At 40.7% G+C, this 27,584-nt stretch overlaps 2 protein-coding genes across 6 annotated transcripts in view; one reads left to right on the forward strand and one right to left on the reverse strand.

The window, feature by feature from the left end:
* Nucleotides 1-754: 754 nt before the first annotated feature.
* NAA35 (N-alpha-acetyltransferase 35, NatC auxiliary subunit) lies at nt 755-22,383 on the reverse strand. Of its 2 annotated transcripts, XM_083576808.1 has the most exons (23): nt 22,272-22,383; nt 21,710-21,842; nt 20,905-20,938; nt 19,135-19,249; nt 18,508-18,582; nt 17,050-17,217; nt 16,317-16,383; nt 15,690-15,733; nt 15,053-15,103; nt 14,583-14,666; nt 14,017-14,131; nt 12,434-12,612; nt 10,442-10,501; nt 10,250-10,356; nt 9,553-9,619; nt 7,276-7,374; nt 6,319-6,497; nt 5,410-5,546; nt 4,618-4,685; nt 3,396-3,536; nt 2,827-2,949; nt 2,348-2,428; nt 755-1,095 (listed from the first exon to the last, which is right to left on the reverse strand). In XM_083576808.1, exons 2-23 carry the CDS (start codon nt 21,831-21,833, stop codon nt 1,036-1,038), a joined length of 2,178 nt encoding a protein of 725 aa, XP_083432934.1. In that variant the 5' UTR covers nt 21,834-21,842; nt 22,272-22,383; the 3' UTR covers nt 755-1,035. The 2 variants fall into 2 exon arrangements, with proteins under 2 accessions (XP_083432934.1, XP_083432935.1); XM_083576809.1 differs by lacking the exon at nt 22,272-22,383 and having other exon boundaries at nt 19,135-20,319; nt 20,657-20,938.
* A 45-nt stretch (nt 22,384-22,428) lies between these two features.
* AGTPBP1 (ATP/GTP binding carboxypeptidase 1) overlaps nt 22,429-27,584 on the forward strand; it is a 70,388-nt gene continuing 65,232 nt past the window's right edge. For 3 of the 4 annotated variants that reach the window (XM_083576523.1, XM_083576526.1, XM_083576527.1), the window contains exon 1: nt 22,429-22,704. The gene's annotated coding sequence lies outside the window, so the exon portion shown is untranslated. The remainder of the gene's footprint in view (nt 22,705-27,584) is intronic. The other variant, XM_083576520.1, reaches the window with a different exon arrangement.

Here is a 27,584-nt window from a genome sequence, read left to right on the forward strand (position 1 = left end):
AAACATACTTCAAGGGGAAACAAAATGTACTATACAGTGTGTCTAGGTCTCCTATTTAAGCTATGAAGAAGGAAACACGTATTCTACAGAACATTCCATGAAACTAGCCGGCTCTTTATTTGCATAGACATATCCTTACCTTTAATGGTGCTGTTTACAGCTGTTTAGCTGATACTTCAAACGTGTAAACAAAAAAAAAAAAAAATCCCAAACCCTCAACTGTATTATGCTTCAAAAACTAAAATATGAAAACAGTGCACAGAACATTTAGCTAACCAAATAAAAGTGGTCCAAATCATTTTAAGTCTTACAATTTACGGAAATAACTTTGTATAGGGCAGCCTTTAAAAAAAAATGGAGAGGAAAGTGCAACCATGTATGTATAAAGGCTTGCCAAATAATGTCAAGTCCTGAATGCAAACTCTCCGCAATTAAATCCAAAGACATCTGTCTAGAATACTCAACCAGTGGCCAGAAATTTCACCCCCTTCTTTTGAAGATTTTGCACTCTAAAAGGATATGCCTTCCAAATTATTTCTTAGCAAAACTCCAATACACTTTTGTGTGTGTGTGTAAGTTAAGAACATTTCATATGTGGTCTAATGAGAACATGCAGCACATCCGCAGAGCCTACCAGTGTTCCTTCAGAGGCGAGTTCTGCTTTTTGTCATCAAAATATAACCGCTCCCTTACTGCAGTGTACCTTTGAAGCGGGCAAGTGTGTTCTGAAATGCTGACAAATATTCAAAAGCCATTCATAAAAATGATTTATGGGTAAAACGGAAGTAAAACCAAAACATACAATGCTTTAACAATGAAGTTGTTAAAATCAGGCCCAATGGTAAAACATTACACAAACCACTTTAAAACAGCAGTTGTCACTCAGGCTGTGTGGAAGCCAAAATAAAGCTACTCCCAATACAACAGTACTTTTGTCCAAGTGGATCATGTCCCTTTTGAGCACAGTATAAAAGAGCCCACCAAAGCAGCTCTGTTGTACATATTATAGATTGTTTGTTCTCCTAATCCTTTGCCTCAAATAAGCTTCACTACTGGGAAGTATCTGTGAGGGGAGAAGTCAAATTCTGGCGGAACCTAGAAGAAAAAGCATGGAAAGATACTTTAAAGCATGTCCAAATGACTCCTTGATTAAGCATTTTGGATTCCAAGAGTGAGAAAACCCTGAAGGTTAACAGCAAAAAGGTGAGACAAAGCACTCTTTACCATCTCTTCCAGACACAAACCATACAGAACTTACGCAAAAATTAGATACACTGCCAAGTGCACTATATCGGACTAGGGATGGATGGGCTAGTCTTTATCCATTTCATGTGCTTTTTGAGTACATCCTGTGTGCAGACTTTTTCTGATTTTTTGGGGGGGTTAAGGTTTGCTTTGGGGGTCTTCAAAGCACTTGCTATACAAGGGATGACTTTATATTTTTCCCATTTGATAGGCGCAAACTGCCTGGAGTGACTAAAGCGCAGCTCCTGCCACACATTTTGAAAATGGGGTCAAAACTGGCTCTGGGAATAACAGCTCATGATAAACCCACTGAGCTGTCCATAGCTGTCAACTTTTCCCTTTTCTTGCGAGGAATCCTATTCGGAATAAGGGAAACGTTGACAGCTATGGAGCTGTCATTTTCACCCATACAATGATCCTGGGAGGCTTTCAAGGACAATGCATGTAAAAAAGCCATTATTTCCTCTATACAAGTCTCTGGGAGGGATGCCATAGCCTCATGACTTGCCACTCCAATGACAGCTTTATTTTCACCCTGAGTGGTGGGAGCTATGTTTTTGAGCTGTGCCAGGCAGCTAGTAACTTTTTAAAAGAACAGAAAGCACTGACATCAGCCCTCAACCACTTCATACAATACGGTGTGAGGATTTCTACAGAGAACTACATTCCAATCTGCACACTAGTCTGGGAAGTGGAGATCGGGTGTATTCACTTAGGAAATGGGACTCCCAAAAAACTGGTGGGTTGGTGTTATGTACGAATCAGGACATGGAGTTCAATGGGGCTTATTCTTAAGTAAGTTGGTAAAGGGCTGCAGCTCAACCAAGACATTTAAGGTATTACAACATAGCACAATGTCCTTTAGAATAAATGTATTAAATATTATACTATTAAGTTGTTACAGCAACATGCCCCACCAATATAGTTTGTTATCTGCCATTTTAACTGAAACTATGCACCAATTCTCGAGTATGCCATTAAAAATATACTATTTAATCACGGCCTGCTAGCATGTGACATACTTGCAATACATCTACCCCTTCTGATAGTCCAATGCTACGTTTCAAAAGCAGTGATATTAATTTAGCAACATTCCACTTACTTTAGAATCCTTTTTGTGACCTCCTGCCAGCAGCTTCATGACCACAATATTGGGCTTAGCAACTTTAAGAATTCTGTTGACCTAAACAGAAATATTAAAGTTTGATATAGTTCACAGACAGAAAAAAAGAACTGAATTCACAATAAAATGGTACTTGCAGTGTTTACTGTATTCGTTTTTTGTATTATTTAAAAAGCAGCAAAACTTTACGCAAACACCAACACTCTGCTTTCAAGTTATCGTATTTTTCGCTCTATAAGACGCACCCAGTTTTTGGAAGAGGAAAACAAGAAAAAAAATATTCTGAATCCCAGAAGCCAGGACAGCTAGTGGGATCGCAGCACAGCTGCGCGCAGCTAAGCCAGAAGCCAGGAGTGTAACTGAAGCAATGTTAAATGCTCACCATTTAAAAAACGTCCGAATCAAGTGCCAACAATTTATACAGCCAATTCTTAGTAATATGTTAGAAAGGATCTCACCTCATGGTCTGGGTTAGGGATATTTTCCAGGATCATTTTAGCTTGCTGAAAGTGTTTGCTAGCAGCCATGTAGAGATCAGAGGACTGAGGTGGAGGACTGTATTTGTTTAGGTCAGACATTTCCTAAATATCAGAAAAATAAGTATCCTTTGAGAACAGCCAAAAGCCCCCAGATAGATCCTTCTTTTGAATGAGGCTACACTTTAGAGGCACAGAGGTGAAAGCACAATGAAGCAAAATAGTTTCTACACATTTACTCCCTAGTTCTTCCTTGTATAATTTTGTAATTGGATAAAAGGCGATCTATTAAATAATTTAAAAAGATTTAATGCTTTGCAACTAATGAACACTTGGGAAATGGCTTTTTATTTCGTATGCTTTGGTTTTAACTATGGCATGCTCCCCAACGTAGGCAGGCAAAAAAAGAAGGGATGTGCCCTGCTTACTGAACAGAGTGTTGCCTGCCTCCATTACAATGGAGGGAAACCCATCAAACTGGTAAAGATCCAAGAGGAAGGGAAAAGAAACCATATAATATACACACGTCCTGTAATGTTCTTGTGGCTCACCTTGAACTGCAAATAGTGTACGGGTGGTGGCGTGATGACACTGTTGAAAGGGGCAAACCTGTGCTCGTACCGAACTTGCTCACTATCAAGCTCAAACTTCGGCTTTCTCACTTTGCCATCCATATCAAAAGCAATCATAGTCTTCAGGAGAAATAGGGAGACAGGGAAGAGAAGCGCACAGAATGAGAAATCTGCTTATTGCAATGTACAGTGGTACCTTGGGTTAATAACTTAATTCGTTCTGGAGGTCTGTTCTTGACCTGAAGCACCACTTTAGCTAATGGGGCCTCCTGCTGCCGCCGCCGCTGCACAATTTCTGTTCTTATCCTGAAGCAAAGTTCTTAACCCGAGGTAATATTTCTGGATTAGCAGAGTCTGTAACCTGAAGCGTACATAACCTGAAGCATATGTAACCTGAGGTACCACTGTATCAGCAACAGAAGCACTGGCGCACATACAGACACAAGTGACTCCAGAAAGATGCCAGAGGAAAAATAAATGTAGCTGCAACACAATGAAACACGACACATATGGCTTCCACTCATTGGTCCCTTGAAAGGGGTGTTACAATTGAAAAGCATTTACTAATCTGCCAAGCTGATTCCAGTAGCCTCACACCTTAGAGACAAATTTGGCAGTATTAAGGAGAGGAACTTCCAATACAAGTTGTACGGAACAAATCTGTGTGCGCTAGTTCTGCTTTGCCATCACAAAACAAAACAAAAAGAATGCCAACATTTCCTTAGGTACTATCTGGCATATAAAATGCATCCCATCTTAATTGAGGACAAACACAGTTTCTTTGGATCATAATCTTTGTTTTTAACACCACAACACGCTGACTATAGTTTTATCCACACACTAACTCATTTGGAAAAGTGTCATGGAATGCAGACATAACACTGCTCATTCTTAAACTATAGGATCACATGCTCTCTTCCTCCCAGCACCAGAAATTCCCCTGCCAAACCCAACCCATAGCTAGCTTTTGAGCTGGAAGAATGATACTAACTAGTCTGGGATCCAATTTAGCCAACAACAGAAATTGTTTCATAGTTAAATTATGTTTGCAATGTTCCTACACAAAGCATTACTTAGGAAAACATGCAGTCATTTAGGAGTGTTCAAGTACAGTTTTCTCACCTTAATTCTGAAAAGTATCCAAATTTCATTTTTTTTTTAAAGTTATCTTTACAATCACAATCCACAACACATCACTCACCTTATACATTCCAGCACACATGTTTTGATAGGCTTGGCTCATGGTGATCTCTCTGCTCAGAGGACGAGCTGCAAATTCCGTATACAGAAATATTTACCATGTAATGTTGATTTCACCAGAATTTAAAAATCCAGCAGTTTTTGCAAGTGACAGACCTACTACCCTGCAAAACCCAAAATTAACTACAAGATTCATGTAGCCATAACAAAAATCATGCTTCAACTTCTCAGGGGCAGAAGAACTTGTGGAGGGGAGAATCACTGTTGCTGTATAAAGAACTAAAATAGGAATGATAAATAGATGAATTAGGAGTTTTATTACCCAACAATAAAAGTGAAGTGCCAATGTTCAGCCAATTAGTAAGGTTTCAATCACTGGGGATGTCAGGTGATTAACAGATGGGCTCCCCCACGCACTTGCCAAATCTGACCTGGGGGTGGGGTAGTAGGGGAAATAGGATCTGGCCTACTGGCGAGATCTAGTTCCGTAATCCCTAGACTACAGAGAATAAAACACTTTATTCAGTGGTTACCAATTTTGGAAAGTAACTATAAATAGTTATATTCAATTTCATCATTCAGTCACATGTAACAGTCTTATGAATCTACATTTTAAAATGGTCAACAACAAACATTAGACTCATACTATATGAAGATAAGTGAAACACCTATTGAACAACAACCACCTTATTTAGATGGCTGAACACAGGAAAAACATCAATTTCAAGTGTTCTAACAGAAAGATAAGATGAGATAAAAACCAGCTTGCAAGGTATTTGAAAAGCAGCTATACCTTTTTTCTTTTTCTTGGTTTTTTTATTACTCCGGCCTTTCTGCTGCTCTTCCATTATTCTTTCTTCTGCCATTTGAGAGCTATCAGCACGACTGAGTGTTGACATTAGCCATGCATAGAGAAACTCAGAGAGATACCTACAGCAGAAAACAGTACTAAATTTAGGCGAATCTTGGTTACGTTTCTGGGATGAGCAAGACCTCATTCTTGAGTAGCTGAAGAGCACCACTATAAATGCTTTAAATACGAAAGCAGGTTTTCAGTATAAGCAACACACCAGGCCTCGGCAATATGGTGACAGATTGTTGAAAACTAGCTTTGAGTCCACATTGTGATAAACCAGTTCAAAATATTTGCCCTGACAATAAACTGCTTGAAGCCAGAGAATGCTCTTGTCTGTTAACCGGTCCAGCTCTCCTCTACCTCCTGCAGGAGGCAGCAAACCACAAAGCACGCACAGAGCAGGATCTTTCCTCTAGCTATCACACTACTAGCTCAACTGAGGCACAGAAAGGCTTCCATGCCTCAGCTGAGCAGTTCAAAAATGTCCCTCTGGCTCGCACACAAGTCGGAGAGGTATTGGGGCTTGGCTGGGTGATGTATCTTGGCTGCTTCTTCCTACCGTAAGGTGGGGAGGAAGAAGCTGATGAGATGCATTTAAAACATCACGATACATCAGCCTATTGTTGTAGTTACCTGACGATATATCACAATGTTGAAAACCAGATATTGCCCAGCCCTACAACAAACATCCTTGCAATTTACGGTAAATTCTTGCAAATCTTGTGCAGTATAAATAGCAGTTCAAAGAATGCACTTATGGTGCACTGCCTATTCTGCTACAGAATGCATTGTATTTTACAGACAACAATATCTCCTCCCTGCTCCCAAGTAATTTGTTCCTCTTACCAATATATGTAGTAGTATTCGTGCATACTGTAGAGTTCCAGTTCAAACCCACTCAGAAGATACTGTATCATGATGCGAAGGTTATGGTAAAGGACCCAGGTGCCCAAGCAGGCCAAGTGCTGCCTCTGGGGTTCTTGTTTCAGCAGCATACTGTGAAGCGCTGCGTCCACTTTTTCTGCCTAACAAGTTGAAAAAAGTGGCGTTATGCTCAAGTATCACATCTGTAAATTGCCAAACAATATTGACAAGAGTCACAATTTATGCCTGCAGTCACATTCCAGATCCAGAGCTGGAAGCTAGATGACAACAATGTCATATACTTGAAACAGCAAAATTGAAGAAGTGTTCAAAGGAGTAGTAGGTCATGCTCAAAATATTCTAATTTATATTAAATTAAGCACTCTGTTTCCCAGAGAATGTCACACCCCAGAAATTTGCTTCTTAGGCACATTAATTTTTGTGTGTAACCTAGACATTTCTTAACCACTACAATCAGCACTTCCCCACTGTGGAATGCTTTTCCTTTCACTAATCCCAGTGCATATTCTCTACTTTAATACACCTGTGTACATTGTTATGCCACATCATTTTAAGGAGATAAAGCACTTGTCAATAAAACATACAGTAGTATGGCCATGTGTAAAGAAAAAAATATTTCCCCCCAAAGTTAAAGGTAAATATTCCTGGACAATGAAATTTGGATTAAATTTAAATGCTTTTTGAAACAGCAAGGAGAGTGCAACAAAGCAAGCCTGCAAATGGGGTCTTGGAGGCACGAGGAAGGAATAGCAGCAGCAGTTAGCTTGGCCATTAGAAACTCTGTCCAAGGTTCTAATGCTGACTGCACAGCTTACACATTTGACCGTTACAAGAGCTGTTGTGGGGGAAGGATAGAAAACACAAAGCATTGTTCATGATCTTATGCTCTGTACAGTATTGTGTCTCCCTTTGAATTACCTCATCTTGCAAAGTAGCAAATTCCTCAAGAATGTGGCCAAGTTTATCTCTCTGACGAGCCCTATTGTGCCCATGAATCTGAATCAAACTACAGAATGGCTGGAAAAAAAGAAAGTCTGGTGAATTTTTAGACTTGTACTTCATTTTCACACCCTAGACTTTATTTGCATTACACATCATAAGGCTGTTCCTTAAGTTAACTAGAGGTAACCTGACACTTTGTTGTGCCCATCAGTGCCCAACTTGGCCCTTTTGGAACACCATCAAAGGAAACCTGGCTGAGTTCTTGGCTCAACTGCGGTGCTGACTTAAGGCAGTCAGGGTGCTATTTATCCGAGTCTATGTGCTGGTTGGAAAACACAGAGCCAAACACATCCTGCATATTGCTAAAACAAACAGGTGTAGAAATTTGCCACTCATTTCAAAAATGATGCTTTAGATGCAACTGGACACACTTGGTACAACTTTCTGCACATGTCTAGCAAAGAAATCACAGGGATAAAAAGTAGGATTTGGCAGAAACTTTTTTCTTTTTCTCTGATAGGTCCATGATTAGCTGTTGGGAGGTTCACCAAAGACAGTATGAGATGAGGGGATCAGTGATTTAGAGTCTGAGCCAGTTGTGACCTTTGTGAACATGGCTTGGGCAGAAAGGTCTGCCAGGCTGGAGAGAGGTAGCTGCAATAGATATTGCTACTAGTGACATCTTGATTAAGCAATAGATATTGCTACTAGTGACATCTTGATTAAGATGGGTGCCAGTTTCTTATCCCCCACTGCCTGATATTTAACTTCACTGATTCAGCAGAATGATGCAGTAACAAAATAAAAGCTTGCTACCAGTGCCTTATTATGGTAAAAGCTGGAGGCTCAACATTTGGGTTAGGATTGCTCTTCAGCATGCAGACTATGGAAACCTCTGCTTAGATCTCTCCAAGCCTTTTAAAATGTTAACATTCTATCCATTATCGAACAAGGACAAAGCTTGCTTCTAAAGGTTGATCTCACCCCAATAGCTCTTTCTTCTAATCCTCCGTGGGGCAGGAATAGCAAGGGTCCCAGTGCCCTTAGCAGGCATTAAGGGACGGTCTGTAAAGAGGGAGAAGGAGCCTTCAGAAGGATGAGGAGTCAGTCCTCTTTCTTTTCTATTTATTGGGGGTGGAGGAAGAGTAGGTGATAATGTTCTGAACATTTCCTAAGTATTTTAAGGTCTCCATCACAGAGATCTCTGCACCCTTAAGAGTTCTGCTTCATAGACACTATATTTTCCCATAGAACCTTGCATTTTTTTGGGGTGTGTGTGTGTGTGCTAAAGCCTGATCAGGTGCCTGAGGACCCAATGAGATGCTGCTTGTAGGGGAAGCACCCGACTGAGGTAGGTCTGTTTTACACAAAAACAAGCTGAGGTGACTTAGAATGCCCATCCAAACTATCTCTGTACTTTATCTTTTGCTGCCTCAATTGCTTCATCCAAGCTTGCAAAGTGTAAGTAAGTAACTTCAATCCCTACAGGCAGATAAACTGAAGGAACTCGAGGAAGAGGAGAGTAATCTGTGCTGGGGGGAGGCGACACTTGCTACTCAATCACAGCTACAGTAAAATCCAGAATTTCTCCATTTACTTCTGCCATGGGGACAAAAAACAAACTTACTGAAACCAAAACTTCAGGCTGGGCTTCCTCCTTTCCCAAGGAGTTATATTATAAATCATGGTCCTCACGTAGACGTTTTTCTCCCTCTGTCATTATATCAACCCCCAGTGTCACAGAAGGGATTCAGGAATGACCAGGGAAGTACAGTAGCATCTTGGCTTACGTTACCCTCGGATAATGTAAACTTCGGGTTGCGAAAGCAGCAAACCTGGAAGTGTTTCGCCGCGCATGCATGCGCAGAAGCGGTCCCTCCGGTTGCGGAAACCTCGGGATCTGACCGGAGCTCCAGAATGGATCCCATCCGCAACCGGAGGTACCACTGTACTTCTTTACACAGCGCATAGGCTATGGGATTCCCTATGACAAGATGTAGCAACGGCTACCAACTTGGAAGGCTTGAAAAGGGGACTAGACAATGCATGGCACTTAAGGCCATCAAAGGCTACTGGTCATGGTAGTCATGCACTACCTCTTGGAGCAGAAGCAGCCTGCACCCAAATGCCAATGGCTGGGGAATGCAAGCGAGAGAGTAGTACTGTCCTCCTGCTTTTTACATGAAAATATACCATCTTTTATACTTAATGTGCATAAGTGTTTAAATATTCTGTAATGCCATCAATACTCACTCGAACACAATGCGTGACAAAGGAGTCAATGTAGTCCTTAGCCTGGTGGTTATTATATAGACAACATCTAAGAGAGAAGGGACAAAATTGTTCTAAGTGAAAATCCTGCAGTGTTGTAAAATCAAGGGGTTGGCTAACCATCCTGAATATGGCTGTGCCATATTGATCTCCGAACTGCTTCTAAGGGGATGTGTAAACCAAAAACATTGAAAACTAGTGAGAGATCGTGTTCATTAGGGACTCCATTCTCATGAAGTAGCTGATAGTATAAAAGGCTGCATGATCCTGAATGGGAAAATAGTCAAACTTAATTTAGATTCTAAGTGTTCCTTGCAGATTTACATCTAACATTTTTGTGTTCCTCTTTAAAAGTTTGGCGTCACATGGGAACAACTGCAGTCATGCTGGACTGCCTGATGAGGAAGATAAATATCACCTCCTTTTGGTCTACTTACAGACATTCAAGGAGAGGCAAATGATTGGCCATTATTCACATACAAAGTTACAATGCAGTAGAAGGTAGCATCTAAGTCCCATTCTGGTATCACAGCCTGCAAATAATTGCCTTTTATAGACCCCAAAGCATGAACAATTTTCATTTAACTGAATCTAGTCAGATGCTGTATGATTTTGTTAAATAATGAGACATGAGGTAAACATGCATATAATAATATCAAAACTAGATTTTGTTACTCACTTAGGTGAAAGTACTGGAGGACTGACAAAAGATCGCAGGGCATCTTTCACCATATCTTGCATGAGATGAGTACCAAATACCTTTTTGTTATCCACAAGAAAAGTAGTCTGCAACAAACAGTAAGTTTGTTACTTCACACAGTGACTTCACATACCTAAAACGTATTTTCTGTATACGTCATTTTCTACTTGCCTGTAACAATGATCTTGAAAGAACGCAAGGTGACTGTTCACTAAATTCACAGAAAAAATCCTAATTTATAAACAGAATGTGAAGAAAATTATGATTAGCATAACACAAAGATTTACACCGTGAAGAAATAAAATTCAGCTTTCCAGTGAACATATGAGTCCATTAGAAAGGACTCTCCATAATAACCTCCTAAATGCCTATAATTCGATTTGTCTGTCTACTCCTTGACCACTTTGCTGATATAGATACCATTAAAATGTTGAAAGGGAGAGGGTATTGGTTCTCTAAGACATAGTGAGAGAGTTGGCTGAGTTTTACTATCTCCATTTGGTATGAAGAATTTTGTGGCAGATAGAATGAAAAGAAAAAGAAAAACTTCCCTGAGTTCTGCATTAACTGTAGGGTTGTAGCCAGCAGTGGCACGAAGTAGAAGCACTTCTGCCTGTGCAAGACTGGACACCCAGTTTGTTGGAGGAACTGGACATTGAGGAAGGGCTTAATTTCCTTCATGAGCACAAATCACCCCATGTATGAGATAAGCCAACAGGTCCAAGGTCAGCCAAGCCAGTTGCTATGACAATGGGCCAGTGCCAGGGTCAGCTCATTGTGTCTGGGGTCTTGTGCTGTCTGCGTTGGAGTCTATCCTAGTGTGTCAGGGTCAACCATGAGAAGTGAGGTGAAGTCTGTGTTACATCTTGAATTGCTGGAGCAACGTAAATACTTTGAACTTGTATATATCTGTATCTGCAAATACCTGAAGGAGCATCTCCACCCCCATCATCCAGTCCGGACACTGAGGTCCAGCACCGAGGGCCTTCTCATGGTTCCCTCATTGAGAGAAGTGAGGTTACAGGGAACCAGACAGAGGGCCTTCTCGGTAGTGGCGCCCGCCCTGTGGAACGCCCTCCCACCAGATGTCAAGGTAATAAGCAGCTATCCTATTTTTAAAAGACGTCTGAAGGCAGCCCTGTTTAGGGAAGTTTTTAATATTTAATGCTGTATTGTTTTTAACACTTGAGTGGGAGCTGCCCAGAGTGGCTGGGGAGACTCAGCCAGATGGGCGGGGTATAAATAATAAATAATAATAATAATTATTACTACTACCATTAGCTGTATGAATAGACAGTGGACGCTTGGGTTGCGAACGTGATCCGTGCGGGATGCACGTTCATAACCTGCGTTTGCAACCCGCAACGGCTGGTCTGCGCATGCATGGGTTGTGATTCGGCGCTTCTGCGCAAAGCGCGATTTAGCACTTTTGCGTATGCGCGACCGCCAAAACCTGGAAGTAACCCGTTCCGGTACTTCCGGGTTTCGGTGGTCTGTAACCTGAAAAAACGCAACCTGAAGCGTCTTTAACCCGAGGTATGACTGTATCAGTGTTCAAAACTATATTACTGAAGCCTTATCTTCTGCAGCTGTAAACTATTTTGGACCTTAAGCTACATCTGTATGATGACAGGCACTGAGGGCAACTTCCATTGCATGGACATCTCACCTCAGATTCCCAACATCGTTGTCACAGATCCTCCCAACATACTGCAGATCCTCCCAACATACCCCTTGAAAAGCTGCTGCTGAGGTTTGTGGGGGGATTTGTATAACAAATATAACGAGGTGGACTGCCATGGGTGGTGGTGGGGATATCAGCAAAAACTTGCCTTCTGTGAGAAGAAATGCTTATGTCTGCCTCTACCGAATACACCCCCGTTTTCACACCAAGATTCTCTCCCTAGTTTTCATCTAAGTTTTATATTCTAAGTTTCGTCTACGTTTATTCCAAATGTGAAATGTTTATTCCAAATTTAGCACTTTTGCGTATGCGCGACCGCCAAAACCTGGAAGTAACCCGTTCCGGTACTTCCGGGAAATGTTTTACAAGAAGTAAAATCAAAGAAAAAGTATGCAGATATTTGTGCACAAGTCCCAGGAGCTATTCAAGTAACATTCTCTTATGTCCCTATGAACAAAAAGCTAACAGTTGATACTTACCAATATGCAGTGCAAATTAGTTAAATTGACAACTTCACAGACAGTTTTTATTCGGTCTATAAGTTTTGAAAAATAGTTGACCATTTCTTCCCTTTTAATAATTTTTGCATATCGAGGAAAAGTTGGAGGAAGCAATCTCTGATTAACAAGGGGTTCAAAACCCATCATAATAGGATGATCTATTAAAAAAAAGAAAGACAAATGTTCAATTACTATTCTTAATCCCAACTAAGTGCTGTATCATGCACTAGTTACTTCATCTGGGGGGGGGGGGAATTAGGGTGGGGGGAAAACGAGGCATTCAAAATATTAAGCAATTCTTGTCAATTAAGCAATTTAAAATGAATATTAGAAAAATAATATGCTCAAGGTAATTTAGACTTGTTAGTGGCATTGTAATTGCTATTATGCATTATGATTATTTGTACTGTTGTATTTAGACAGATTCTTTTTTTGCAAACTGCTTTGAGCAGTAGTGTACCTGCAAAAAACCCAGTATATAAATAAGTGACTATGATTTATGACTCTGCATTTTTCTTCTCAGAAGGGAAACCATTTTATGTGTATTAATGTATACTTTACTTTGTGCGGATGATGCTCAGAGCTGCATGCAATGTGACTGGATTTTGGCCATGAGTTTTTAAGAGGGCCATAGCCCACGATGACTCATCAGTCGGGTGTTCTGAGAAACAACCTTGTACTGATTCACACGTATCAAATCACAGCTAGTGAACTGTTATCAATGAGAGCCAGATGATTGCTTTTTCACAGCACCTATGCAAATCTCTGACTGTATCATGGGAAGTCTATGCCATCAAGCATGGTATAGCATCATTCAGTAACATCCCGAGGGCAAATGAGGTGAAAGATTGTTGCCAAGTTGGCCTACACCCACGAAAGCTGTGCCACACCCCACCTGTGTGCAGAGGGCAAACATCTTGGGGGGGGGGCAGTTTAAAACCTGGTTCAGCAGACAGGGTGTTTGTACTGCAAATCAGTGGTGCCTGAAAAGCCCCTTTCAAATTGCTGAGCAAAACAGTGCTTTGAAAGGAGCTTCTGAAGAAAAGCAATATAGATCACCTGACATCCTTGTGCCAACAGGTGATTGATTGGGGGGCAGCTCTGCCAATCTGTCACACTTGGCCCACAAGGGGTGGGAGAGATAATAATCTGACCCACTGGGCTAAAAAGCTTCCACAACCTTGCACTATAATAATCTCCCTAATGACATGTGAACTAGCTCCTTCTCCTTCTTGAAATAGCTCCAATGCCCATTTATTTAGAGTGGCTTTTGGAGTTTTACTAGATGGGGAGCTGCCTGAATGATTCTTAATCCACAGAATTTTGCAGCCTTTTACATTCTGTGGACAAGAGTTCTGCATCTGTGAAGAAGACTGCATTAGCTGAACAACCACATATTATGAAGGATGTTCAATAAAAACATAAATGATGAATAACTAGAAGGTAAAGTAATAGATCAAGACAAAAGATCAACCTAGATGAGAGTAGCAACAGGCCACTGAGTGATTTTATACTTCAACAGAGAACAAAGGCAGAGAACACTTCTGAAGATAATTGCTTACCTCCTTTGGTTGTGTCATTCTGAGCCTGAATGCCATGGTGTAATGAATTGTGGATAGCAGAAAGCAAGTCAGCTGCCTGAGTCATCAACTTCTGAGCTTCTGCAACTGCACTAGTCTTAAAAAAGCAATTTAAAAATCTCTGTGAATGACACTAGGCAATAAAATAACACCAGTATTTCAAGAGCAACAGATAAATGTCTACCATATGGTCTAGTAACAAAGCAATAAAATTATGCAACAAAAATGTTATATACGTTAGATAATTGTAAAAGTTTATCTCTAAAGCTATGCTTCTCTTTTATACATGCTGCAATTGATAGTAATCCTAAAGGCTTCATTAGTGTGGCATAAAACAGCTACTGGTACAGATGAAGGGCACATCTTGTCCATCATCCTGCCCCTTGGATGCTCATAAGCAGGACATGAAGACAGCAGCCTCCTGTCCAGCACGACCATTCTTTGGCCTCAGCATCTTTATTCAGCCATAGGGGGCCACCGAAAAGCGAGGCTTCACATACCCATCTGCCTTTAACACTTGAAGCAGCAATACTCTGTAGCAATCATACCTCTTTTTTGGTAAAAGCTATTAATACAGTCAGTAATACTCGGGTGAACTTCACTCTGCTGAATACTGCAAAGCACTGTTGATGCTATAGGGGAGAAAAATAAATCCCAAAATTAATGATTTCCAAATTTCCAGAAAAATAACGTTTAGACGAAATGCTACAAGCACATTTACTCCTCATATATACAAAAGTTGTTTTCCAATAACCATTGTTGTGCTGGGACTTTACTACTGATAAGATTAAATTATTGCATTTTATGTGATTAATGTATATTTAGATACTAGATAATCTGGTGCGCAATTCAAGCCCAGTAAAAAAACAAAACAAAAATAAACACCCATGTGATTGGTCTTTTTGCATAATTCCTTGTAGTTTCTTGAGAAATATTTTATTTTAGAGCATATTCTAGGTCACTAGAAGTTGCTCAAGTAACCTTTTTACAATCTGTAATAGTATGCAACCATCCTTACTTCAAGTTCTACTTCTGGGTCTCTCTCTTCCCCTTGTCGACTTCGAGTGCTCTACAATAACACACATTAGAAACAATTTAATTAGATATTAAGTGAAGTACAAATTTCACTTTTCAGATTCTGCTGATTCTATCTATACACACTGCTTAGAAATTTTTGGATTAAGTAGTTTATAAAGTCTTCCATTATATATCCCTCCCTAGTAATCTGTTTAGATGAGAGCACTCTATGTCCTCATTCACTAAGACAAGTCATAAGATAAAGATTGGTTCAGACAACACAATAAGCAAAACAATGGCTTAGATCAGCAAAACAGCCATGAAGGAGCGAAGCCACCATGATCTCCTTCTCAGGTGCTTGAACTTGGCCTATATTTATAAATACTGCCTGGTGACAGAACCTAAGACACGTTTTGTTATGACAGAATTTATGAAGAGCCACCAGATTGTTACATCATATTGCAGATCTACTAAGAGTCAGCAACCAAAGCTTGAAGTTTGTGATTCTGTGTTTTATATTAGCTGCATTTGATTGTACTCTTTACCACTTTGGGGCTATATTTAGATTGCATTAACTGTGCTACAAATTTCTATATAAAATAAAAAATTGGGGGGGGGGGGGAATAAAAGAAATGTACCTTAACTCGCCGTTGCATGTCATCCTCAACATCCTTCAACATACCTGGAAAAAAGTAATTCAGTTTAGAAGCATAAATGCTACTTGGCAGACTCCTTTGTGTATCTAAGTGAGTATTTCCATACTACATGCAACAGTCATTCTAACGAAATCAGGGAGGGGGTACCTGTGTCCCTACAGATGTTGTTGAAGCACAACTTTGATCACCCCCCCCCCACTATTAAGAATGATGGCCAGAGCTGCAACCCAACAACATTTGGAAGGCCATAGGTTCCTTAGCCCTTAAAATCTTAAAATTCAGAACCCTAAATATATTATCTTGATTTGCCTTCACTAATTTAATGACAGCATTCTTATTCTGAAGGCATTGTATTTCAAATAATCCAAACCAAGATCGGACATAATGGCAAGCTTGGCTTTGATAAGACATTTGGAGGACCATCTCAATACAGCCAATTTCTTGACCGTACAATCTGTGCATAATGACTGAGCATTAGTACTTGTGTCAAAGTTCAATGGAGCTCAATGGAACTGGATCCTAGGTGCATAGGACTAGAATCTTATCCTTTAAAACCTATGAAGCACAACTTTCTTCCCAGAAAAAGGACCGAATTGTTTCACCTCTTACCTGTAACGCGGAGATCTGTCACACTATTCGCCATTTTAAATCCATACGTCATAGACTGAAAATCTTCCTAAACACAAAAAAGAAAAATTAAGTGCTACCATCAAGGTGTATCTACCAACAACAACAGCTTCCTTCACAACTTTATGCACAAAGCACTGAAAATCTGGCTCTAGTTTTAGGTGGAAGCTATGCCTACAGATAATTTCAGTAGACTGCTTTAAAAAATGCAAGAGGTGTAAAATGCAATATAAAATGTTAAAATCATCATTCCATCAAAGTACTAGGGAACAAAGATAACTATTCTAGGCTATATATAATTTCCTGGAATAATAATATAGCTGATGTATAGGCAGTCTAGTGTCCTTCCAGATGTTCTGGACTACAGACTCCAGCATGGCTAATGGTCAGGGATGCTGGGGCTTGTAGTCCATAACATCTGGAAGGCATCAAACACTGCTGCCCAGGAATCTGTTTAACAAATCAGTTTCCCACACAATTTTTTATGATAATTTCACTGTTTATTCTTTTTGTAAGCCACAATGAGATTTAAAAAACCAATTGAAAGGTATATAATTTTTTAATGAAATAAAGAATTATTAAATAAAGAACTAGTTATGAGTTTAAAACCAGACACTACAATTGGAAGACAGCAGCAAACTAAAAAAAGTTATACAAGGCAAGTTGTATTTACTAATAATGGGTAGGAGAAATCATCAGCTGAACAATGACTTACCTCTTCAAATACTGCAGCTTTGTTTACTTTTTCTCTAGCAATATCACAGATTTTGAGGATCCCCAGAGCAAATGCCTTCATGGCAGGATCTTCTATAAAGTCTGGATTATGAATATAAAGGCAAGTGAATACTGTCTGTGCCAAAGAATGGCCTTCCAACCATGTAATCTGAAAAAGAAATCAAGCTTACAGAATGAAAAGGGCAGGAGACCAATTTTGTTACTCAATTCATATTTTTTTCACTAAAGAGTAACTGAATATTTAACTTCAATTCCACGATCCAAAAGAGGTGGGGAAATGTTCATTTGAATATTGCCTACTCCATTCTACAGACAGCATGAAAAAACAAAGATGTTCTGATTTACATCATTAATGTGTTTTACATCTGTTATACTTCAGTGAATATTGGGCACCAAATAGGTTCTATAAAGTAGTAAGGCTCATGGACACAATCTGGAATCCTAGGCAGTCATAGAAGGTAGGGAGTAGAAACTTCATGCACAAATGAACTTTGAGTGGCAACATAAGAGGTGCCACCAGCAAATGGCATTAATTCTTAAGGACTTCAGGCCCAATGACCTTCCAACTTGCTCTACCCCATTTTCACCAGGTATAAAACTCCACAATAAGCTGGGCCTTAAAACAGAAGCCCTGTCAGAGCTGCTGTCAGAAAACTGCAATCCAAAGGAAGTCAGGGACAATGACCTTCCACTTGCTCTTTCACATATGCTCGAGGTATAAAACAGCATATGTGATTGGCCCAACAACGGACGCACTACCATGTCCTACAGGAAAGCATCTAGACATCAGTCAGGATCTGTGCAGGGGATGTTTATTCAAGACTAGTGTAGCTGCAAGATTGTCACTACTCTTATCAGGGCATTTGTATGTAGGAGGCTGTGGCATGGCAGACAGACCAGGGTCAAATAGGTCACATCTCCAAACACAGCCTTATTCACTACAAGAGCACCAGTAAGGGCTGCAATCTACCTAGCCTTGGAATTCACCTTCCCTCCAAAGGATGCACTAGCATAGTGGGTGATGCATGGCTGGTTTTCCTGGATTTTACCCAATGTTAGTTTACATTCATAAATTTATTTCTGCAAAGGAAACAAAATCTGGGAGGATGAAATGTAATACTGTACATTTTTCATTTTGTCAGAAGTTTGATTATGCAAACTGAGCCATGTTTTTAAAATTATTTGTTCGGAGGAAATATACCATAGCTCTAATCTGGACCCTAATTCAAAGTGCACTCCTATACATGTTTACTCAGAAGTAATCCCACCGACATTAATAGAAATCTAGTAGCTGTGTTTAGAACTGCATCTCCAGAAACGCTGTAGAGTTAAAATTGATAAGCTGTTCTAACTAGTAACTTGACTGGGAACTTTTATCAAAACACTCCTGGAGTACTGTTACTCATACTAATCAAACATAAAAACGTAATATTCTTACCAAGCAGCAAAAACAAGTGTCCATGATCCCTATCAACTCAGGTAATGATAAATCTTTAATTTTAATGGTACCATCCTAAAAAAGAGAGAGTGCGCACATGAATTTCCATCATTGGCAAATTAAATTTCATCAGCCTACCAAAAAAAGCACCTGTATGGGGGCAGGGAGGTGAAAGTGATGTGCACAAATGGAAGTGAGACTCTAGAAGCAGTGTGCAGCTTTCTGCTGAGTTTGTGTGATGGAACAAGAGTCCATACAGTCCTCTCTGCCTTCTCCCTTAGAACCTCTCCTCCATGCATAGTTTTATTGTAATGGTTGTATGTTTTAATACATCATCAACACACACACACACACACACACACACAGTTGATGTTTAATTGTTTTTTAATTATTGCTTCCCATCCCCTATGTTTTACACTGTATCTATTTTAGTACTAAGCTGCCTTTAGACCCTGTTGAAGAAAAAGGCGGATATAATAATAGTGGAACAGAGCTGTTCTACACTCATGTAGATCTGAAATTACACACTGCTTTAAATTTGAAGTTTAGCATATTAGAGTTCATTAAATGATGATAATCATTTTCATGAATCACCAAGCAGCTGACAAAAACACAAAGTGTGCCAACCTTGATAGCTTGTTCAAAGTTAAGAACTTTTCGATTAACTTGGTTTCCAATCATACCAGCATCCATCTTGGGATCCATCATTTCAATAGCAGACATTGCTTCAAAAAGACCAAAACTAAGGAGAGCAACACAAACAGAAAAGAAAACCTAAGCTGGGACTAATGAATTCATATATAAGGCAAAAGCTGTTTCAAAGCACAACTGCCAAATACTGTGAAATAAAATCAAAGAGTTTATGCAATGTATTCATATCATGCGACTCATGAGTAGTCACCTTAAATTAAGTGAATAGCAAGATGCCCTAGTAAGATGCAGAACGTATATATGAAGTCTTCCAAAACATTTTAAAGGAAGGAATTGGGATATTCAACACACTGAAAAGCAAAATACCAGCTAAATGCAGAATTAATGAAGCAGTAAGATTAGTCATTACTATGGATATACCTTAGCAATTCAATCCTATTCATGACTACACAGAAGTAAGTCTCACTGTGACACTGGCAAGTGTGCTTCCATGATACAGGGATTAGGAACTTGTTGCCCAACAGATGTCGGACTCCAGCTCCCAACAACCCCAACAGTACAGCAAATGGTCAGAGATGATGGAAACTGTAGCCCAGCAATATCTGGAGGGCCACAGAGGTTTCTTATCATTGATGTAAAGGAATTAGCATTCTCAGGGAGGAGACTTCATCTGTGTCCACAGATGTCAGAGTTTACATTGAAATCAAATCTGCTAATGGACTTAGGCATTCCATGCATGCATAAAATACATATATGATGGACTGAAATTACTGTGAATGTCATATCCACAGTGAAAAAAATAGAGTGAACAAATGTAACAAATATAGAGCATGAATTTAATTGTTTTCCATAATCTGAATGATTACAATCTTCATCTACTTTTACAAAGCTTTTACAAATATATGTTATGTGCCCAAGGTTTCAAAGCTTTAAGAAATTGAGGACTTAACTAAGCAGCAGAATTAACAATTATGAAAGAGGCCAGTTAAAACAGTTCCAGAGATTAATATTCTACCTATAGTTATTTCTGACTAAGCATGTTTGTGGCTGAGGCATAAGAATCTGGTTTATCTAGGAACCGTATACCCCAGTCCTAAACAGCTTTTTTTCCTGAGCAGGTTATTAGCTGAAAGTATGGCTATACCATATTTATGGTAAAACCTCAGCGCCTAGGACTTGCCAATCGCATGGTCGGCGGTTCGAATCCCCGCGGCGGGGTGAGCTCCCGTTGTTCAGTCCCAGCTTCTGCCCACCTAGCAGTTCGAAAGCACCCTTAAGTGCAAGTAGATAAATAGGTACTGCTTTATAGCGGGAAGGTAAACGGCGTTTCCGTGTGCTGCTCTGGTGCCGGTTCGCCAGAGCAGCTTCGTCACGCTGGCCACGTGACCCGGAAGTGTCTGCGGACAGCGCTGGCTCCCGGCCTCTAGAGTGAGATGAGCGCACAACCCTAGAGTCTGTCAAGACTGGCCCGTACGGGCAGGGGTACCTTTACCTTTACTTTAAGTCCTCCCAAGCTCAACAAGTAAGTGTGCATAATGCTGAAGCTCTAGGTTGCTTTAAACAGTTTTCAGATTGATAGCATAAAACAATGTTAATTAATGTTCTTTAACTAGCTAACAGATTTGTCAAGAGCACATGATTAAGAGTAAGCACCACAAAAATCAGTAGATGACACTTCTATGTGTTTGTTTCAGACTAAGATGCGAGAAAAACATTATGAGAACTTGTTTTTAATGGTTCACTCACAGTTTGTCATGAAGCAACTCGCCCAACTTCAATTCTACAAGGAAATTAAAAAAGAACAACTCAAAAACTTTACATAACTACTCACAAAAACTATTATATATAATAAAAAATAAAAATAAACTGGATTGGTTTTGACATAATGCTTAGCTCCAGTTTAGTATTAAAACATCAAGCTTAACTTTCCCCAACCTTGGCTCATATATTCTCCATACTTTGTGAGCAACATGAGGCTTACATTTATATACTGCCCTTTACCAAAGCTTGTTGCATAATCTGAATTTACATGGTTGATCTTCATATGGTTAGTAGAAACAAACCAAGTTCAAAACATGAGTTTCAATCCTGGCTCATTTTCACTAAGCATAGTTTAGGATTTGGAAGACATACTATACTGCAGTTAATCTAAAAGAGAAGTAGAATCTTCTGATTGTTTCCTTAAACAACTGTTTAAGGAATTTCCTTCAACAATCAGAAGCTGGCAAAAACCAGCTGCTGCCACTAATTAAAGCGGATTGTTGGCACATAAGGTGGGAGAGTGATGGAGGGAATGGGAAGGGAAGGGTCCAAGTCAAGTCCACAACTCTCCATAACTCTCTTCTAAGTTTCCACCTGGCATGCCTCCCCATCAAAGCAGCGACAGGCAGCAGAGTTCATGTGACACAGACTCCACCTTTTTTTTAATATTACAACGACAATATCTTTCAGTTACAGAGATTGTATCATATCTGCCCTCTAGACGTTTTGAGGGCATAGCATCGACTTGTGCAAAGAGAAAAACTTTTTTTTGGGGGGGGGCGTTATTTACCTCTACAGCAGTCCTCAAAGTCTTGGGTGATATCTATCCAGCTCGTGTTACTCTTTTCCATCTTCTCAGGTATATTGAGCTCCCATCCCGAATCATCATCTTCTACTGAAGCCTTCATAACCATGATCTTAACCTGCAAGGATTTTTTTTGGGGGGGGGACGGACACAGAAAAAAAAGGGAGCATTCAAACCTGGTCCTGCGGAACCGGGGAGAGGAGTAGAAGGGCTTTACTTGAAAAGGGGCCTAACTGTGCTCATTTGTCCCTGCTGTTTTCTAGGAGGTTTTAAGGCTATCATGGGGGGGGGGGAGCCAGTTTTAAAACCTGGCCGTGACGTGTTAATTGCTGACACCCCTCCACCGACCAAGGCGGCTGGAGGAGAGACGCCTCAGTCCTGAGGCGGGGCCTCTTCCCACCTGCTCCGCCGGGCGGCGGAATGAGGCTCCCCGGCCCCGAAACGGCCACTTCCCTGTCCCGCCTCGGAGCCTAACGGCTGAAAAGGGAAAGCGGGGGGGGGGGAGCGGTCGACCTTCTCCCCTCCCCCCCCTCCGTGGCTGCCTCACCTGAGTCGCTCGCCTCGCGCAGCGCAGCCGAAGGAACCCGCTTTCCCCTCCCACTCTCAGGCGCGGACCAGAGAGAGAACGCCCAAGCGCCGGCCCGCCTGCCGCGCGTGCGCAGGACTTCTTCATTTCCCCCTCCTCATCATGCGCGCGCACCTGCCCCCCCCTCCCTTCCCCGCAACGGCTGCAGACGTCGCGCCCGTACTTCCTTTCGCCATAGAGATAAGAAAGCAGAAACTCTTCCCAGAGACTGGGAGCGGACTTCCGGGTCGCTTCCTTCGGGGGCAGCCGCTCCTGGAAAAGCGGGGCTGCGCGTGTCGTGCGAAGGGGCCGGGGGGTCCCGCGCTTTCCCGTCCTTTTCGCACCCCGACCGAGGGTAATGCAGGGCGGGCTCCCCTCAGGGATCGCCCCGGGCTTGTTCCTGGCGCTCTGGCAGGTGAGTGTCGTGCGCGAGAATGGCGTCCGGCTCCTGAGGCGGGGAGGCTTTTTTGAGGGGGGGGGGAGTCTCGAGGGCCGCGTTTGCTCGGGGGCGACCTTAATGGAGGGCGGACCAGGGCGATGGATTAAGTGCGGTCCTATGGCCGGGGGGCAGGAAGCTGAGAAAGATTGGGTGTGAGGTAAAACCTGATGGCAGAGATACCCCGCTCCTCCTGACGGTGCAGCCGAGGCTCCAGCTCTCTCTCTTTTTAAATAATATATTTATTAAGTTTTCCATTTTATAATTTTAAATACATCCTTATGAAACTCTTTCGTTATTTGCTCATACGAGATATCGACTTCCCTCTATCCTGCCTCATGGTTTTCATAATTCCAGATTCAGGTAGGCAGCCGTGTTGGTCTGACGCAGTAGAAATATATGTATGTGTGTATATATATATATATATGTGTGTGTATATATATGTGTGTGTGTGTGTGTGTGTATATATATATATATATATATATATATATGTCCTGTAAAACCTGAGAGACCAACTAAGTTTGTTCTTGGTATGAGCTTTTTTGTACATGCACGTTTCTTCAGTGTGCATGAAGTGTGCATGCACACGAAAGCTCATACCAAGAACAAACTTAGTTGGTCTCTCAGGTGCTACTGGACAATTTTTTAATTTTTTTAAAATATAGTCATAATTCCAATGTTATGTCATAGCATTTGTACCTTTTCCAGTTTACGTTTCCCTGCTTCATTTTATCCCATATTTTAAATAAATATAAAATGGTAATAAACATTACAAGTCTTCTTACAACAACCCTGCTGTATTTACAATTGTCTTTCCTTCAAATGTACAAATTCACTCCAATCTATTTGGAAAGCTTGATCTCACTGGTTTTGGATTTTTCCGGTCAGCCTCTCCAGTTTTGCACACTCCATCATCTTCATCTGCCATTCTTCGATTGTTGGTATTTCTTGTTGCTTCCATTTTTGGGCTAATAGAGTTCTTGCAGCCCAGCTCTGTTGGTTTTGATATCACTTCAGAAACTCTTATATCCTTAAGAGCATAGAAATACACTTTATTGTCACTTATCAGGCCATCCAGCACAGTATTGTCAACAGCACCAAGGGCCCCCGACTACAACTCCCATCCTCTTTGACCGTTTGTTTGAATGAATGAATCTTTTATTTGCGTCAGGCATCGGCCATAGCAATAAAACAACAATACAATATACAAAGAATAGAAATAAAAGGTCAGTTATATAAAATACATTTTAGGGTTTTGAATCAATAGTAAAATTGTGGATCTTATTCTGATTGCCCCAGCTAAAAACCTTGCAACCTTTGCTGTCACCTGCTCATCTTGGTCTGCCAAGAGAAAGGACACTGTGGCAGTGGTTGGGCGACCCGGAATGGACAATAAAACGGGGTGAAAACCTCATTCCTCAAGTCTTTATAAAGAGTGCAAGTCAGAAGGGCATGCGCCATCGATTTGGTAATGCCATCTCCACAGGGACATAAGCTTTTTTTGTGTGGAATCTGTTGGAATCGTCCCTCAAGTACAGCTGAGGGCAATACATTCAATCTTGCGAGAGTAAAAGCGTGTCTATATTTTAGAATTCCTAGGTTATGCAGATAGGGTGATCCTCTCTGACCATTGGCTAAGCTGGCTGGGGATGATGGGAGTTGTAGTCCAACCTCTGGGCACCAGAGGTTCCATGAGCTCTCTAGGGTTTGGGGCAGGGGACATTTCCAGCCCTATTTGGAGGTGCTGGGAATTGAACCTGGAACCTTCTGCATGCAAAGCTAATGCTCTAGTGTTGTGGTATGGTTGTTCTGAGATGTGTTAGTTTATTGTTGTTCTTTTCAACCATTGTGGCCATATCAACTACTGGTTAAAAAAAAATACATGCTAATACAATTTAAAAAACGACCCATCAACCAAAATATATGTTTACATTGACGTATACCCATAAAAATAATAATATACAAAAGGTTAAAAAAGAAAATATTAAAAAATAAGGAACTTCGACAGTATGGTTATTCTCATCCTTAGGTAAATAAACCTCTGCATTTTCAAAGGCTTGCTAGTCTTCAGTGGTGTCTCTAACTCAGGCATAGGCAAACTCGGCCCTCCAAATGTTTTGGGACTACAACTCCCATCGTCCCTGAGCACTGGTCCCTGACCACTGGGCTTTAAAAAGTATATTTATCTGGTATTGTTCCCTCTAATTCAGATGTCCAGCTATGAGTTCCATTGCCTGGTACTACACATATGCTAGAGGGAAGTATTGGCAGTCCTGGGGGAACCCCAAGGTATGTGGCGCATCCAAAATACATAAAATATTAAGAACCCTCAAGGGGAAAATTGCCAAATCATCCCACTGATAACTGAGCATGCTCAATGACTACATTGGGAGCAATACCTGGAACACTGCATTGGAAAGGAAATCGAACAAAGTCTGGATGATGAAGAAGAAACACTTCACACTGCAACATATTTATTTTCTTAATTTATACCCCACGCTTGAGACATAAATTTATGTTTCCAGGGCAGCTAACGGCATAGTAAGAAATAAAAATGTAATAATCATAAATAATAATAAAAACATACAAACTAATACAGTAGATTTAAACAAAGCAACTACAGCCCATTCAAAGAGACAGTAAAATCAAACGTTTGAGTTAAAATGCTTACAGTAGCAGTTCTGTTTATTTTTGCTGCATATCTCATTTGATCATGTAAAAAGGCAAAGTTAAACTTGATACAGAGCTACAAATACATAGAGTAACCTCATTTAGAACACACAAAGCATAAGGAGTTGCAAGTGCACACTTCTGTTGCACTTTGCACAGGCTTCTTGTTTGTCAAGAAATATTCTAGGCTGCTGCTCATCCAAAGGGTCATTCATATAGACCCAAGTCCCAAACAGGGTGAAGTGGCCACCTCAGACGGCATCCTCAAGGGGTGCCACCCTCGTTCCACCACCCAGATGGACTGGCAGCAAAGCTCTGCAAAACACCTCCCCTCCTGCCAAGTAGACGAAAAGGGAGGTGTTCAGCCACCCAGCAGTGCCATGGAGGTTTGCAATGGTAGAATATCACAAGGTGGTTAGGTAGTGCTGCTGAATGCGAGCATATGACAATCACTTCTGAAAGATCTGCGCTGGTTGTATTTAAGGTTTTGCTGATGCTGTTTAAAGTCCTAAACAACTTGGGGCCAGGCTACCTGCTACCTGAGAGAGCACCTTCTCCCGTATGAACCTGCCTGACCAATGAGGTCTGTAAATGAAGCCCTCCTGGTTATACCGCAGTCTGTACGTGTTCATCTTCTGGTAAATAGCAGGAGGGCTTTCTCTGCCATGCCAGCCACTCCATGGAATCACTTTTCCTGAAATTAGTCAAGCTCTGATGGTAATGTGCTTCTGACACTTGTTGAAGACCTATTCATTTACTCAGCCTTTCGGCCCCATTAAGTGGTTTACTGCAATTTAGTTACTTGTGAATTCTGATGTACATTTTATCGTATTGGTTTTCATGTACTTTTATTTTAGTTGGCCATGTCTCTATTTTTTTGATCGTGGGCGGCATATAAATGGTATTAATAAATTGCAATGTGGAATGTCATTTTTAATGTACCATGGTAACAAGAAATATGTTTCCAAAAAATGAGTGGTGAATAACAATACAGTTAATTATGTGTAGAACTCTTAACTGTAGAAAGTATGAAGAACAACTATGCATACTCTGTGGATTAGGAAATTATGAGGAATGTGTATAAAGGCTCCAAGAAAAATGTACAAGCATGGGAAAGACGATAACCTGCTACAGTCTATAATTAGTATGTTCATTTTAATTCCCAAAGGCTAGATTATTTCTATTTGTTATTTAAAGATTGCCATTTTTCCTATTCAGGAAGCATTCAGAATCAAAGTCAAACCATTCCAGAGTATCCTTGTGGTTGGGATACTCTCTGGAATTCTTCTTAACCTAAAATAAATCTAGAGCCTGTCTTTCTGCTATACAGACATTCAAGTCAAATTTGTAAGCCACCATAACACAATATGAGAAGCCCCTAACAGAAATGAGCAGTTTGTAAATGCACATATAGTAAAGATGACATGAATAGCAATTAAAACCAGTAATCACATTAATATCACTGGGCATAGATGGCATGGGATTGTGTCTGGGCAGGGAATCCCACAATTGGGGTCAGGGCCAGACAGACCATGCAAGCAGGGGGAAGCCTGCTTCAGGTAGCCAGGCCCTCAGATAGACTCAGACAGGCCTGAGCTACTTCCAGCTTTTGAGGTCCTTAGCCATAATAAAAATAAAAAATGATGGTGCATTTAAACATAGTAAGGTACCTCCTTTCAGAAAAAAAGAGGAGTTGTTTGTTTATAGGAACAGCTGGTCTGAGTTCATTGATCACTTCCTGATTATGTGCCAACAGATCAGATAGTGCTTTTTTTGTTATTTGATATCAATTTAACTAATAAAGAGTTTAATATGTTCAAATCTAACTTACCAAATCCTATCTCTATTTTGAATATGCAGCTCTAAGCTGAGAGTGTTTGTCACCTTTTGGTTCAATGCACATAAAAACAAGCTGTGAAGCTAATCAAATGTCAAAAACTAATAACCATCTAAATTTAAAGCCCTCTTTGAGCTTGAAGCCCACCCTGGTCCTGCCTGTGATTGACTCTTCCGGCAGCACCATGAGGCAGGGAGAATAAATGAAGGCAGAAATCGGTATATGGATGGTGCAACAAAACTAAACCTTGGCCCTAGCAGGAGGGATGATAGATAGCTTGGGGAACAAGACAGCGATGCAGAACCGTGTAGCATACATGCCACAGAGTTGAGCATTTGTCCCTGAGCAGCTT

Source organism: Podarcis filfolensis, assembly GCF_964270895.1.
Source record: "Podarcis filfolensis genome assembly, chromosome: 11".
Classification (NCBI taxonomy): domain Eukaryota; kingdom Metazoa; phylum Chordata; class Lepidosauria; order Squamata; family Lacertidae; genus Podarcis; species Podarcis filfolensis.

Bases quoted from the DNA above. Each gene is read 5' to 3' on its own strand.
- NAA35 (XM_083576808.1), bottom strand. From the start codon at position 21,833: ATGGTTATGAAGGCTTCAGTAGAAGATGATGATTCGGGATGGGAGCTC. The intron at 18,583-19,134 runs GTTGGCACACTT...TCTCTTTTTTAG, and splicing joins ACTTTGAACAAGCTATCAAG to GATGGTACCATTAAAATTAA. The intron at 4,686-5,409 runs GTATAGCTGCTT...CGGAATTTGCAG, and splicing joins AACCAAGAAAAAGAAAAAAG to CTCGTCCTCTGAGCAGAGAG.